The 15575-nt window shown below is 40.5% G+C and overlaps 1 protein-coding gene across 2 annotated transcripts; it reads left to right on the top strand.

Annotated features, from left to right (window-relative positions):
* The first annotated feature begins 888 nt into the window (after window positions 1–888).
* LOC134423772 (cytochrome P450 2J2-like) lies at window positions 889–14703 on the top strand. Of its 2 annotated transcripts, XM_063167134.1 has the most exons (10): window positions 889–2077; window positions 4030–4135; window positions 5459–5621; window positions 6730–6879; window positions 7919–8079; window positions 9074–9250; window positions 10707–10848; window positions 11044–11231; window positions 11628–11769; window positions 12852–14703. In XM_063167134.1, the coding sequence occupies exons 2-10, from the start codon at window positions 4130–4132 to the stop codon at window positions 13028–13030; spliced, it is 1308 nt and encodes a 435-aa protein (XP_063023204.1). In that variant the 5' UTR covers window positions 889–2077; window positions 4030–4129; the 3' UTR covers window positions 13031–14703. The 2 variants fall into 2 exon arrangements, with proteins under 2 accessions (XP_063023204.1, XP_063023203.1); XM_063167133.1 differs by lacking the exon at window positions 889–2077 and having other exon boundaries at window positions 3163–4135.
* The last annotated feature ends 872 nt before the right edge of the window (window positions 14704–15575 follow it).

Genomic DNA, 15575 nt, shown 5'->3' with positions numbered 1-15575 from the left:
GACCTTCTGGGCTGCTGCGTGGCGTTTCTGTCCTACTCAAGCAATAGAAAATCCAATACAAAATCGTCCCCTAAATCTTTCTCCAAAGTATTTTTGGATGCTTACTTAGGTTGCTAAATCAACCTCTCAAACCTAAATTGTTACAGAAAAGAGCTCTGCCTGAGAAAAAGCCTGTGAGGAATGATGGTGTAATTGAGGCTGAGCTGCCAGTCACAGTTTTGGCCAGAGGATGTGTTACCTCCTCTGGGTTATGAGCCATCCTGACCCTCCAGAATGGCCATGTGGCTGCTTCTCTTTCAGTCTTCCCTTGGTTCTGCCTCATGGTAACCACACTGAGTGAATCCCCAGAGCTGATGCTTTCAGTTGAGAATTACTCTGTTCTGAGAAATTTCAAGACTGTGGAATTGACTACGTGATGGTTTATTTAGATATCCTTGGGGTGAAAAACATGGGCAGCCAGCTACTGCTCTTGCTTTAACTTTGCCTTGACCAGTTCCTGACCTATGCTCAGCGTTAGGTTTCAGTATTTTCTCAGCCATTTGCTCTTTGATTGCAACTCCCCTGGATTTGGAATTGGATGTATTTTTTTTGTGACAAACTATGTTATGACACACACTTCTGGGTGTTTAAGTTCTGTCAGATCTTGTGGAAGTTCTCTCATGAAGTTTGTTTATTTAGGCTGACTTCAAAGTGCTCTGCCATCACTATCCTGTCATTGTGGCTTTCTTTTTCTTGGCAGTCATCAGTTGTGCTGTGAGGAAACCATTCATAGAGATTGAGATGATAAATGCTTCAGCTCATAACATCAACATTGCATTTTACAGTTTTTTGCCATATTTTTGCTGGTGCTTCTCTCAGACATTTGTGAAAAGATGCTATTTGTGAACTTCTATTTTTACCCCCACAGGCCTGTACATCCTCCCTTACTCACCAGCAGCAGTAACACTGTTTCTGTATAAAAAAGATCCTAATGTAAAAATATTTGTTTCACCCTCTTTTTGTGAAAACAGAAACCAGTTCTTTATGTCAGACTTGAAAATATATCCTCTAACATTTTTTTATTGTCTTTTCCTGTTGATTTTCTTAACCCTTTGAGTGCTTTTGTTTGCATCCTCAAGCTGTTATGCAGAAATTATGAAGATGATCCCAGGTACTTTGAATTTTCCAGCATTATGAAAAACTCATACAGCTATTTCTTACACAGAGGTATCATGTAGTTCCCAGTAATCTACCCAGAGAACACCAAGTTACTCTTCTCTTAGGCAAACTCTCTGTGACAAAAGGTCTTGCAGCAATTAGGACCAGGGGTGCCAGTCCCATTTCTGTTGCTTTTCTCATTTTTATTTTGGATATTAACATCAATTACATAATTTATCCCACTCTTTGTGCCATCTGAATCGTAGCTTTAATGCTCCCAGGTTTTAGGCTCATTCCACTGTGGGAATTTTGCAAGTTCCTGAAGACAACTGTGGGCAAAGATTTAAAAAGCATAGCAATGTGTTGTGCAATTTTCACTTCTAAATGTTATTTATTTGAAGCCTCACTCAAGGCACTTGAGTGCTTTTTTGTGCCCAGTGTATGAACAGTTCCTGTGCTTCGGAGATCCTAATTCCAATATGACATTCCCTCTTGGCAAAGGTGTTACAGTTTATTCTTCATATTGAAATATTGATGTCCCAGAGCTGAAATTAAACCTTTGCTTGCTCAAGTGTTTCAGGACCATGCTTGTTTGATTGTTGCATTACCTGCACAGCTTTACTTTTGCAAGCATTGTAAGCATTGCAAGCTAATCTTCCTGAGACTTACTTCACACTGTGCTTTCAAGTCCACTAAAAATCTTAACTTTGGCATCCTGATAACTCTCATTAAAACTTGCTGGTTTTGCCTCATTCATGTCTTTGGACTGCCCTTTTTTCAGCTTAGCACCTTTTAGGTAAGCTGAGTTTTCTGCGAAAAATACAAACCCAGCAAATATTGCTGATGGTCTGTCCAGAGGAGGATGCGGCAGACTGGAACAGGTCCGTGTGAACACAAGGTCCTGATTTCCTTTCCAGTAAAGCTCATCCAGTGACATCAGGTACTGGTGGAAGTAACTATTCATGCATCTGGCTTCAGACAGTTGGGGAAGTTTAAAAATACTAGAAAGGGAAAGCTAAGGGTAACATCTGGCAGGATAAATTGCTGCCTGGTTCATTTGGCTTTGTCCTGCTTCTGACACTGGTGATTTGATTCCAGTTAAACCTGACCCATGCTCTGAAAGAACTCCATTCATTTACTGCTATCTGATACTAATACAACACCAATAGGAAACACCTAAAATTAAACAATGGAATCTGGACTAAACAGAGAAGAGATGAACATGGCTGCATTTAGTCTATGCATAAAATGTATGTAATTTCTTCTGGCTTCAGTTGTCTGCACAGAGAACTATCTTTCTTCCTTTTTTCCAACAGTTTTTAAAATTTGAAACTGATATTATGGTTTGAAGAAAGAAACTTTTCCAATTTTATGTTTTGCTGATTTCAGCCTCATAATGGGCAATGGTACCTAATTTGCACTGGTTTTAGCAAAGCCATGGAACCCACCTCAGCCTAAATCCCAACATGTTACCCATTACATGCACAGATAAGGTGATAAAAGACGTGACCTGCCCGTGTTGCCTTCTCTGTATAACGCGGGCACTTGTGTGTACCCACAGAAGCTGCAAATGGAGGTCTATCACTGAGTCACATCACTTTCTTCTTGCTGCCAGCTTTGCAAAACACCACGTTTATGCCTGCGTTGGAGGGCACAGCAGTTTCTTGTTGAGACTTGAACTCATTTTTGGTGAAGACACTTTGGCTTTGCAATGCAAGATTGAATCCTTTGGTTGCTGGCACACAGAGCTTTTCCCCTATCTGTGCTTCAAACTCAGTGTGAATCCCTTCATTATCAGAGGACAGATTTTTAAGGTGTCCTGTAAACTTATTGAGAACTAGTAATAATAGCCAGGATTCTGAAACTGACTAAAAAAGTAGAAAATAAATCAAGGTATGTGAAGCTTTCAATTAGGTTACATTTAAAAAAATATATATAAAGAATTGAAATTTCATATTTAGTTTATTTTTGAATGTGAAAACTGTAATGTTGTGATTTTAAAAATTACTTCATTGTAACGTGAGTTTTTAAGCACCATGTCATTAGTGCTTACTTGGGGAAATGCTTATTTTTTCCATTTAGGGGGAAAAAAATTTGAACGCTCAAGGCCAATTTTTCAGAAATCACATGTAGCAATCTCATCTTCTAATTGCATCTTTAGTCTGTAGCTACACTTGTTTTTGCCTGTGTAAACTGTGTGTTGGCAGGCAAATTTGAATTTACAACCACATTTAAATAATGCTTGTGACTAAAATGCCTGGAATATCTTATCTATTGTAAGTATATATATTCATCTATCCCATACCATATATCCAATCTAACCTATTGTAAATATATACTCTATGCTATTGTAATTACATTCTACATAACTGTGTGGTCTCACCTAAATGTAACACTCTTAATCCCAATTGAGTCACTGTAAGGCAAATCACTAAGTATGTTTTTAAAGTTCTCAAAGCTGATGAAACTCATGTGAGCAAGGGCTCTCAGCTGGTGTCACTCCAGCACAGACCTCCCAACAGACACCAGCAGTTCCCTGACACAAGCTTCAGGAAAAACACCTTGAGTACAAGTGATTCCCCATTCTGATACTGAGGCTTGCTGAAAGCAGAGATGAGCTTTTGATCAGGGCTGTTTGACACATCTCAGTATGGTGCAGGAAAAGGGCAGGCATTGATGAAGAGGGAGGGACAGAGGGAGGGAAAAGGAGCTGAAACTTTGTAGAACTCAGTCTGCAGAAAAAACTGGTGGAACAAGAAGCAAGATTAATTTTTCCCAGCTCCAGTACCTCCTTTTTGATAGAGACAGCTAGCAAATTACCTTAGAAATGCTGTCTATAACTCAAGGTTTTATAGTCCTGATCATTTTTTTGTTAATTGTTGAGTTTTTCAGGCTGCAAAAAGCTTGCAAGCAATTCCCTCCTGGACCAACTCCTCTCCCATTGCTTGGAAACTTGGTGCACTTGAACTTTCAGTTTCATCGGGATCTTCTGATGGAGGTATTTCTTTTAATATGCTCTTAATTGGTTATTTTTAGCCATGACTTTAAAAATTGTGATTAATTGAAGATTTTAAGTCTGTGAAAGTTACAGACAAAGTGTGGATAGATAAAGAGCAATTGATTCCTACATTTGAGTCACCTTCTTATGTGGAATATGTCTTCACAAGAAAGTTAATGCCCTTAGGAATCAAGTTAACTTGGGGACAAAGTTTATGACTTGTTATTAAAGTTGAAAAAAACCAACAATCTAAAAGATGCTTCTGCACTGCTAAGTGTGAAGCTGTATTCACTACAGTGATAGCTATATCTGCTATCCCTACATAATACTTTTTAAAATTCTCTCTGGCATTGCCTAATTTGATCACAAAATTGGTAATATGGTGCATGCATGCTTGTAGTACAGGAAGGGCATTTACTCTCCATCTTCCTACAGCTCCTGGAAACTGTTTGTTGTTAGTGACAGCTGCAGTCATTCCTCTAATGGTTTGCAGGTGACCTTTAGTTCAGGTGGATGCCTGAGAGCACACGTGAGCCAATGAGTGCAGAGCAGACTCAGGCTGTGATGCTCCAGCAGGGAGAGGAAAGCCACAATCTAAATAAATATGAGGAAAAGCAAGTGTCTGGTGTGATCAACTGGATGTAATTTTCATGGCACCTTAGACACCGTCTGCCACCTTTTCTGTATCGTTGTGGGTGCGCTGGAGCAGGGTCCATACTGATACAAAGCTTTTTTCATGCATGGTTGGAGTTTCTCTGCCATACACCCATCCCTGCTTGGACACCTCTGCTGTGTCCAATGGTAAGTGCTCTCCTCAGTACTGTGAGGAAACCCTGGACTCAAATGCAGCCCACTGGCACTTCCCAGCTGTTGGTTAATTTCTGTGTCCATGTCCTCTCCTGGAGCACACAGATGGCACAGGTTTTATCAGCTTACTTCATTTTGCAAAGGCAGGACTTGCAGGAGGCACAGAGCCCCAGGGTGGTGCAGAGTGTGGCTGTTCAATTAACAAGGTACAAAATGTTGGGGTTGGAGGGATGCAACACAAAGTACAGCAATATAAAGTACAAAGTTTTCTTTCTTTTGCTGCAGAGTTGCTGCAGAATGTGCTTTGAAAAGAAAATAACTTCCCCCTGAGGTAAATAAAATTGGCTGCTGAAAGCCTTATTCTCAGTAAAACAACTGCTTCTAGCTACAGTTATGTGCATGGGGATGATGTTTTCAGCACAAAACTGTCCACTGGGTTGGTGAACAGCAGGTGCAGTTTGAGATCTATATATGGGGATTCATCTGTTCTTTTTCTGACACCTTTTCCACTTACAGCTGGCAAAAACTCATGGTAACATGTACACTCTGTGGTTTGGGTGGGTCCCAGTGATTATACTGAATGGATTTCAAGCAGTGAAGGATGGCATGACCACACACCCTGAAGATGTTTCTGGCAGGCTGGTGTCACCTTTCTTCAGAGCATTGGCCAAAGGAAAAGGTGAGATTTTCCTGCCACTAATGGTGTAAAGGAATGTTGAATTGAAAACTATTCTGCCTTGTTAGACTCTGTCCTCCCATTCAGAATGATCTTCAAGTCCTCCACTGGCTTTTTGAGAATATCTTACTGTTTGCCATGGTGCCTTTTGCATTGAGCTTTCCCTAGCCTAGGAAACACTCCAGGTTGTTTCTATGTGACCTTCTTGCTGTATTCAAGGTGTTTGTATGTGATCCAACCAAGAACCCAGCAATCTTGCCCTAATCACAGACTAATCCATTGTGGTACACATGATTTTGCTGTACAGCACGTGAATGCAATGCCTGTTTGGTAACCGCATACATTATGGTTGCCAAACACTTTTCATCATGAACAAGAGACCTATAAATCCCTACTTCAGAATTCACATTTCTGTACTTGCAGACACCCCCAAACATTTTGTGAATGCTTTTTGATTGTGAGAGTGCCTGCAACAGAGGAAAACTCACTTCTTATGGTATTCCAGCAGTTTGCAGTAATTTTTTCCTGTCCCTGCAGTTGCTACACCAAAGCAGACACAGATTGTTTAAAGCTGGTTGAAGCCTCACCTCCAGAGAAGCAGTTCAGGGCTCTTCAGGTGGTGAGGAGTGCAATCTAACACTTAAAGGAGTGTTATCTCTTCCAGGGTAGAAACAGAGCCCAAATGTCACTTATCTTTCACCTTCATCACCTCAACCTACAATCATCACATTAATTGATCTATATCTCCAAAAACATACCCTGCCCTGAACTCTACTCTGTGGAAATTCATTGAGTTATCCTTGTCTTAAGAATGATTACTTGAGTATGGCTAAAGCAGATTTCATAAAAAGGCACCTTAAGGTGTTTCAGAGTTTTTTAAGACATCAAGAAATGGCACAGTTAGAAAATCCTTAGATTGCTCTTTCCAATGATTATGTTCAATGTTAAGAACATGCGGTCTGGTTATAGTTTGGATATGATTTTTTGTTACCAATAATTTCAACTAAAGATACTTGTATTCCCTGATTTATTGCATGTATTTTATCATATATGTTTAAATGAATGGTTCCATGTCTGTGGCAAATACTGACATGCCAGGGAACACCCTCAGGTATTATACTTGCAAGTGGTCGCTCCTGGAAGCATCAGAGGCGTTTTGGAATAATGACTCTACGCAATTTGGGAATGGGGAAAAAAGGCCTGGAGCATCGAGTGCAAGAGGAGGCCTCTCACCTGGTGGAGTTTTTTGGGAACCTCAAAGGTATTTTACCTGCTAAGAAACCAGGCGCTTTTCAGTCTGGACGTGGATCCATATCTTCAGTATGCAAACCTACCTTCTAGGGGATGTATCCAAACTTACCAAAGCACAAGAGCAGATAGAGCCTAGAATCACAAGTATTTCCTTCTTATATAGCTCTTCATGCATCTAGTGAACCTGGAAACTTCTGAAATTCCACTTCCATGGGTGGATAATTTGTCTGTGATATATTGTGCAATGACACAATGCTGCTGAACTGCACAGCCAAGCCATGCCTGCCGTGGGTATCTGAACAGTATTGCAGAGCTTAGTAATTTCCTTAAATTTCAATGACATTGGATGCCCTGCATATTTTAATGTCTATCTGGCTAAGTAACTACTGGCAAGAGAAACAAAGTAGGAGGTGAGAGGGAACTTCAGTGGATTATCACATTAATCCTAGAGTCCATTACAGGATTATTTCTATCCAAATCACTTTTTATGAATATCTGTTTCATAGCTTTAGAAAAAAACATCAGACAGAGATATGATTTACTGCTCACAGCTGAGACTGTAATAGTTTCATTATATTTACTTTGCAGTTCCTGTCTCTTTGTCTTTTTAAACCTTCCTACATTCCTCCAGGTTTTCCTTGTAATTAATTTTTTTATATTTTTGAACATGTCTGTCACTGAGTTCCCTTAGTTCATCTCCAGTGGCACTACTTCTTTCTGACATTCTCTCCTCACAGCTGAAGACAGCAGATTTGATATGATACCCTAGAACTGATCTTAGCTGTACAACATTATTTCACAGGAAGGGCTGTGAAATTGTTTTGGAGCTAACAGTTAAGAGTTTAGAGGAAACAGTTTAACAGTGTTCTTTATTTTAAGACTATCTTTTATTTTCCTTAATTTGTGTTAGTGCCACATCTCTGTCCTCATTCACACCCCAGCAGGATAAAGAGAACATTTTATTAAATCTTTAATACCATCAAGTCCTATCAGTATAAGGATCATCTGAAAAAAACACTGAGAGTGAATTCCAATTACTGTGTTTGCAGGGAGACCTGTGGATCCTTCTTTCCCTCTTTTCCATTCTATTTCAAATGTAATTTGTGCTGTGGTTTTTGGATATCACTTCTCTGATGAGGACAAAACCTTCCATGAACTGATCCATGCTACAGAGAAAATATTCAAGTTTGCAGGCAGCTTTGTTCATCAGGTGAGTAAATCATATGCTGGGGGTTTTTTTCTAAAATAGGTAGAAAGTGAAAGCACAGATACAAAAATGTCTTCACTAAATACAGAGCAACAGGCAAATGTTGGCTGAGAGCTAAGAAGTGTCCTTTGAGACTAATGAAAAAGGCAAAGAGGATCTGAGGGTATTTCCACCACTATTTTCCTTTTAGATCCAGTGAAGGGTTACAGCAGGTTCTGAAGTATAATCATCTGTGAGACACATTCTAGGGTCTTGGACATCTTTTGTTGTGATTCTGAAGAGAAACAAAGGTGGAGAAGTGGTAATGAAGTAACCTACAAACTGTCACTTAAAATTAGAGAGGCTTTGCTTGTTGGGTCTGAAAGAGCGAGGAGAGGAGATAGAACTCCTCTTTGCTGGGCAGGGTGGAATGGCAGATGCTGCACAGACAGAAATATCCAAGGCAGAGGACGGGACTTAGAGCTGACAAATGTGTGTGTAAATACAAGCAGCAGGCTGAGGATGCAATATTGTTAGCCATGAGAACAATTATTGCTCCTTAGCAGTCATGAAGACTCTGAATAGGAAAACTAAATTAGCCCTTATCTTAGAGTGATACCCAGACCATAATTCCTTTTGTGAGCTCCAAAAATTCCAGCAGTTACTTGAGGCTGCAGACCTGTTAATCTTATCAGCCCCATGGTGTCCAGAAAGGATGTCCTTACATTTTGAGTGTGTGGGAGCTGGGGTCTCCAGCTGTGCAGGAGTGGGGTCATATAGTGATCTTCATTAGCCAAGTAAACTTAGAGGCATGAGCAGAGTGTTGTCAGAATTGCTTTGATCCCTGGAATTGTGTCAAATTTCTATTAAAGCTTTCCCACATGACAGCAAAAATCTGCCCAAAGCAATGTTAATTTGTTTATTCCACTATCAACACTTCTGGACAGGACAATTCAGCCTTTTGGTGAATTGTCAGTGACAGAGAATCAATGGCACCTCCTGTGTGTCCCTCCTGCAGATGTACGAAATCCTGCCCTGGCTGCTGTGTCGCCTCCCTGGGCCTCATAAGAAGGTGCTGGCTTGCTATGATGTCCTGAGTTCTTTTGCAAGGAAGGAAATCAGAAGACATGTAGAGAGAGGGATACCAGCTGAACCACAGGATTTCATTGACTTTTACCTGGCTGAGATTGAGAAAGTAAGTGTTCATTCTGGCTGATAATGCTGTTATGAAGTATAAGGTCAAACAGACCATTAAATCACTCAGTGTGACCCTTCCACCATAGCTTCTTACATTTCATAAGCTTCTTAACATGAATACAATATCTTGGCACTTACCAACTCACAAGTCTCAGAAAGGCATTAAGTTTTGTATTTTGGTAAGATGAATGAATTACCTGCAAGTATGATAGGGGGTGAAACCATGAGTTCTTATCTGCTTTCCATAAATATCCATGAGTATACTTCAAACCTGTAATAAATATGAGACAGTTTATTCCTGTAGGCTACATAACTTTGGTAGACTACCTCATCTTCTAGAGCAAGGCTTATGTTTACAGTGGGATTAAATACACACGCACAAATCACTGCCCTGAAATAGCAGGCATGCTTCTTTGGGATCCAGTGTGTGTGCTCCAGCACTGGCTGTCCTTGTGCCACATAACTGTCTGTTTTCTCCCTTGGCAGGCAATCATTATTCCTGTGTTACCTCTAACTTCCCCACTGTTTGGGGCATGGCTGGCTTGGCCCCTATATTCAAACTGGACAGCCTAGAAAACAATGTCACAAACAATGCCATAATCAGCATTAATCTTCTTCCCTGCCCAGGCTATTATTTTCCATAGTAGGAAGCGACTGAGCCAGAGAAGCACTGCCAAGAGCACTTTGGTTTCCACTTCAAACTTTTCAGGAGGTGAAAGAAGCATCTCTTTCCTAGGGTAGATGAAGTTTATGTAGTTTCTACCTCTGATCATAAGCTTTCAGCTCGTCAGGCTGCTGTGTCCTCACAGTGTTGGCTCATGGGCTCTGAAAGGAGCTGATGCACCATCTTACAGAGCATCTTAGAGGCAAAGATGCAGCTTTCTCTGGTGTCAGTGGTGAAATTTATTGCCATCTGTTTGTTTGAAAATGTTTTTGCCTAATGTACTTTCTCTAGCTGTGTTTTTATTTTACTCCCTTATTACTTAGAAGGAAATACATGGGTACTAGTTACCTATCAGTTCACATTTATCCTGAACTGAGAAAAGAAATTGCTCTCAAAATGGTCTGTTGAAATCCTTTTATTCAGATATGTTTTCCTTTGGCATTTGCTGGCACCATGAGATACCAAGGCCAAGGAATGACATGTTGTAAGGCACTTGCTTATAAGTGCACTTAGGCCAACTGCAAACTTGCTTTGAAGTATTTGTGATTAGGTCATCAAGCACAGAATTGCTTTTTGGTGATGAAAGAATAATCCACCTCATGAAAGACAGCAATGCAGACTTATTGTGCCTGTTTGGGAAACTACTAAACTCTTAGTATGCATCAAAGCTGTTATTTTGACTATTCTTTGTGCACATGCCAGCTGTGGAAGTCTCACAGTTCTCACACAGAGGGCATACGGGAAAACAAAATTTTCAGGCTTTAACTTCAACTTTTATCATCCTCTACAGTCTAAAGAGGGGGCCAAGTCCAAGTATGATGAAGAGAATTTGGTATATGTCATAAATGATCTTTTCCTTGGTGGATCAGAGACTTCAAGCACTACATTGTACTGGGGACTGCTGTATATGGTGGTGAATCCAGACATCCAAGGTGAGAGTGGTGAGGTTTTCCTGTTTATTTCTATTATCCTATACTAAACTCATGCATTAAATAATACTAGATCACAGGGTATGAACTTAACGTACGATGTTGAAATAATACACTTTTCTGTTGCTGCAAGAAAAGTGACCAGCTAAAGTATTTTATGCATTTTTCTGCTCTGAAATGGTGAATATTTCTCCACAGAGAAAGTGCAGAAGGAGCTGGATGCTGTTCTGGGTCCTTCCCAGTTAATTTGTTATGAGGATCGGAGAAAACTGCCCTACACAAACGCTGTGGTTCATGAGATCCAGCGCTTCAGCAACATCGTCTTTGTTGGCGTCCCCAGACTGTGTGTGAGGAACACAACTCTGCTGGGATTCCCTGTCAAAAAGGTACAGAAACAATTTCTGTTCTTTCTTCAGCAGAGAGGCATTTCAGTTTTGTAACCAGTGTTCCATCTATAAACTACTCTCCATTAAACTCAGGAATGTGGTGCCTGGGGAAGAGTTACTATCTGTGGCTCCAGGAATGAAAGAAGTCTTTTACTTGGCATAAAGGTGCTCACACAGCTGATAAGGCCAGGGAAGCCTCAAATTCCTGCCCATCACAACTGCAGAAACCAGCCCTGCTTGGCAGGGGATGGACTAAGAGGAGAAACTGGTTTGCCAAAGCACTGGTTAAGACATCCCTGCCCAGCTTGGCACTCGCCCAAATGCCACCAAGCAACAGTTTTATCCATCAGGCTTAAACTGGCACTAGGAACTGAAACAACAGTTTCTTCTTTGCAGGGCACCATTGTTATACCAAATATAGCATCTGTTCTGTATGACCCTGAGCAGTGGGAGACACCTCGGCAGTTCAACCCTGGCCATTTTCTGGACAAAGAAGGAAACTTTGTACCTCGAGAGGCTTTCTTACCATTCTCAGCAGGTAAATGCATTGACAGTGTGAACCGACCCAGCAGATGAGATGATGGATAAAGTATGAGATCATGGTATTTCCTCAGATAACATCTTCTATCTCTGCTGTTTGCTGCTTTTAAAGAACACTCCTGGCTTGTTTCTGCCAAAGGAGAGGCTTCTGTGCTGTCAGACCCCAAACTGTTCATAGGACACTGGTGGGAATCCCACTCAAACTCCCGAAGCTCTCAGGCTGGCTGCATGCTGCAGTGACACACAAGTTTTGTCTATAGTATTCTTTATACCTAGCTATTTTCCTGAGAAGTAATTTGTCCTGTGTGTACTGGAATTATTGCAATCCCTTTTAAAGAAACAAGCTGAAAGAAAAGCAGAAGGCATCCCGATAACCACAGGATTAAGTTCTTATTTACAGAACTGAAAATCCAGTTGCAAAAGAAGGAAACAAGGTAACGATGAACAGACAGTAATCATACCTAGCGACAAAGCTCCTGCTGAGTTTTTAGTTTGCTGATGGTCACTTAAATGTCCACACAGAAGTGGTTTCTTAATTCAAATAGCTTTTCCTTTCCTTATATTTGTCTGCTATCTGTAAATGTGTATGTAATATTCACCTTTTCTGCTCCCACCATTGGTGTCAAGGAATGGGAATCCTGGGAAATGAACAGTAGGCCTCATGCTTTGCCTATAAAATGACCAAGCCTCTGTTCAACTGCAAATGCCGCTAAGTAATTTTGCTCTGCTGATGTTAACTCACTAAAGCATGTGCAAACACCTGGCAGATTGTTTTTGTGTGTGGTCCTGAAGTTCAATATCTTCTGTAAACTCAAATAGTTTTTTTCTGTCAGGTCAGAAAGAAATTATGTTGGCACCTCATGGGTTTTCATTGATATTTTAATTTTGTGTCTCCTAACCTAGGACATTTGATGGGATCTTTTTGAAAGGGAATTCTCATCATTTTAGTTCTGTGGCTTTCACGCATTTCTCCTTGAACAAAAAACAAAACCCACCTCTGCTTTCCACAGGAATGAACTAAGTGATTATGAAACTGAAAAATTCCTAGACACTCAGTGTCCTTTCCTGTTCCCTCTGCAGGGCACCGGGTGTGTTTGGGGGAGCACCTGGCCAGGACCGAGCTGTTCATTTTCTTTGCCAGCCTGCTGCGGGCGTTCACCTTCCGCCTGCCCGAGGGCGTGACCCGGCTCAGCACGGAGCCCGTCATGGGGGGCACTCTGCAGCCCCAGCCCTACAGGCTCTGTGCCATCCCACGCTAGGCTGCAGCAGGAGACTCCCACCTTTACCTCTGTCATCCGTAATAATACGGTTTAGGTTTTGAAATCAGGTTGCAGTTGTCTGTTCCAGGGAAATATGTGCAATTGGGTGTGTTACTTTTTAAACTACTGTGATTGCTTCACTTAAAGTGAGTTCATGTCACAGAACTGCAGAAGTGCTGCTTTGTTTTATATTTGCAGGATAGCAAGAGTGTGTGAATCCAGAAAGCCTAAAATATTTAATTTTGATGGACATGAAAGAGCTGCCTAACATTATATGGTGCTCAGCTCTGCTAAGTTGTGGTACAGGAAAGCACTGGCCAGTTGTCTGCCACCCAGATCCTCTGCTGATGTTATTCTTGTGCTTTTCTTTCTCTTTCATGATGGGCCTCTCCTGGGTAGCATTATTAGTGCCACAGCCATAAGCAGGACAAATGCCAAACTCCAGGGAAGCTATTTACCCTGGCAAAAGGAAAAAGCAGTCGCTGGAGACAAAGACAGCCTTGTGTACAAGTTGGTAGATTCTGCATCCATCCAGAAATTAAAGCAAGGGTTGATTTTTTTTCACTTCTGTTCAAATAAGTTGTTTGGGGAACTGTTTTCTTTCAAAGGCCAAGGCAAAACTGTCCCTGTGGAGGCCTCATGGAACGACCCAGTGAATCATTGGTGTGTAGTGGGGGAACCTGACATCTATGGGATTACATTTTGAAAAAAAGAAATTATCTGTTGCACCAGCATTTGGGGAAACTATTTCTGTATTTGAGGAAGTTTAGAAACTCTTGGACAAACAGGAGGTGAAAGAACAGGTAATTTTTGCTGTCTCTCTGGCAGGTGACAAATGCAACAAAAAGGGAGATGGGTCAAAAGAGCCAGAGGAGGTTGCACTGCACATGCTGTGTTGGTAATCTGAGCCTCATCACAGGATTTGTACTAAACATCTCTTTCTGTTCAAGAAGCACTGGGATATATCTTCAGCAGGAAAATTATTTTAGGGTTGTTTAATAACAATACAGTTTTTAGCATTTGTACTGTTCTCACAAACTTTTCTAAGGCAGCTGCAATCATGTGCTGTCAGAACATGAGACTGGCTGAACCTGACGCACCATGGCTGTGTTTGAGTTCTATAAAAGAATTAAAATAGTTTCATATTAATATTCATCTTGAACATTTATTGTCATTATTATGTCACACTCTTATATTTTCCATTTGAATAACTTCATCTTACTTTCAGACAGTGCCCTGACCAAATGCCTGCTGAGACATAACTTGGGAAACTAGAAAAAAATGCTCATCTAATCAATTGTAATTCTGGAGCATGAGCTAAAATGCACTAAATGCTATTCACTTCCCTTTGATTAAAAGATTTGCCTCTGGTACATTTTAAAGCTTAATTCATTCATTTGCCGAATGCCTTCAGGTGAGAAAAATGCACTGTGAACAGGAAATCTGATTTTCTTCAGTACTAAAATGAAATTTCATGTTTAAAAAAGACAGATAATATGCTAGTTGAATTGGTGTTACACACGCTTCCTTTACCATTTGTCATTGTGTGTAAGATCTGCATTTAAGTCCATGCTGTAAGGGCAGCCTTGAACTGGGAACAGCGGGTAACCCAAGACGAGGAAATCCCTCCCCATAAAATCCTTGTGCTGAAATGTTATCTTCTCACTTATTTTTTGTCTTCATTATATTTATATTATTATCTCAATGATATTTATAATTGTGAAATGTTACATTAATAACATTTGCAGCTGAATTAAACTGAAAGTAACAAGAAATTTGATGGTCACATAAGAACAAATTCATGGATATTTGTAGACAGTTGAGTTTCAACATGTGTAAAATACAGTTGATGTACCTGCAAAAATCACTGTGAACTCAAATAGTCAGTGGAAGGGAGAGACAAAGAGAGGTGTAGGGCTGTATATGCCCTGCAGAATAAAACAAGGGCAACCTTTTGGAAGTAGAACAGTATAAGAAATACAAAGGAATGTTTACTTTGGGTGTTTGTTACAGTCAATGATATAAGCCAGGCAGATGAGACAAGCCTTATCACACAGAGATTGGAGCACAAAAGATGTCAAACAAGGGGTCTGAAGAACAGCTTTGCCATTTCACTAAAAACGTGACTAAGGCAGTTTGGTGTGTAAATCAAATGGTGGGAGTTATAAGTACCACGATTTGAATCAGCAAGTCGTGTTGTTGGAGTTTTAAATAAAACTTGTACCTAGGAAAAGGTCAGCTCTTTAACCTTTTTCCAATATGCATGGGCAAGTTTCATTTCACCCTTGTCCCCCAGTTCTTTGAGTTGTCTCTCCAGACTGAAATCACACTGTTAGAAATGATTCTCATTTGTTGAGGTGAATTACACCTTACTTTTAACTCATAGCCAGAGGGCAAATCTTACAAAGCCAAGAGTTTTTGCTTGTTGGTTTGGGGTTTTTGGGGGGTTTTTGCTTGTTTGTTATTGTGGGTTTTTTGTTGGGTCCAAACCAATTCACAGTCATGATTTATGGAAGAACAGTAAGGGCTGAGTTTATGATTCTGT

Source organism: Melospiza melodia, chromosome 12 (genome assembly GCF_035770615.1).
Source record: "Melospiza melodia melodia isolate bMelMel2 chromosome 12, bMelMel2.pri, whole genome shotgun sequence".
Taxonomy (NCBI): Eukaryota; Metazoa; Chordata; class Aves; order Passeriformes; family Passerellidae; genus Melospiza; species Melospiza melodia.
This window is presented reverse-complemented; position numbering and strand designations above follow the sequence as displayed.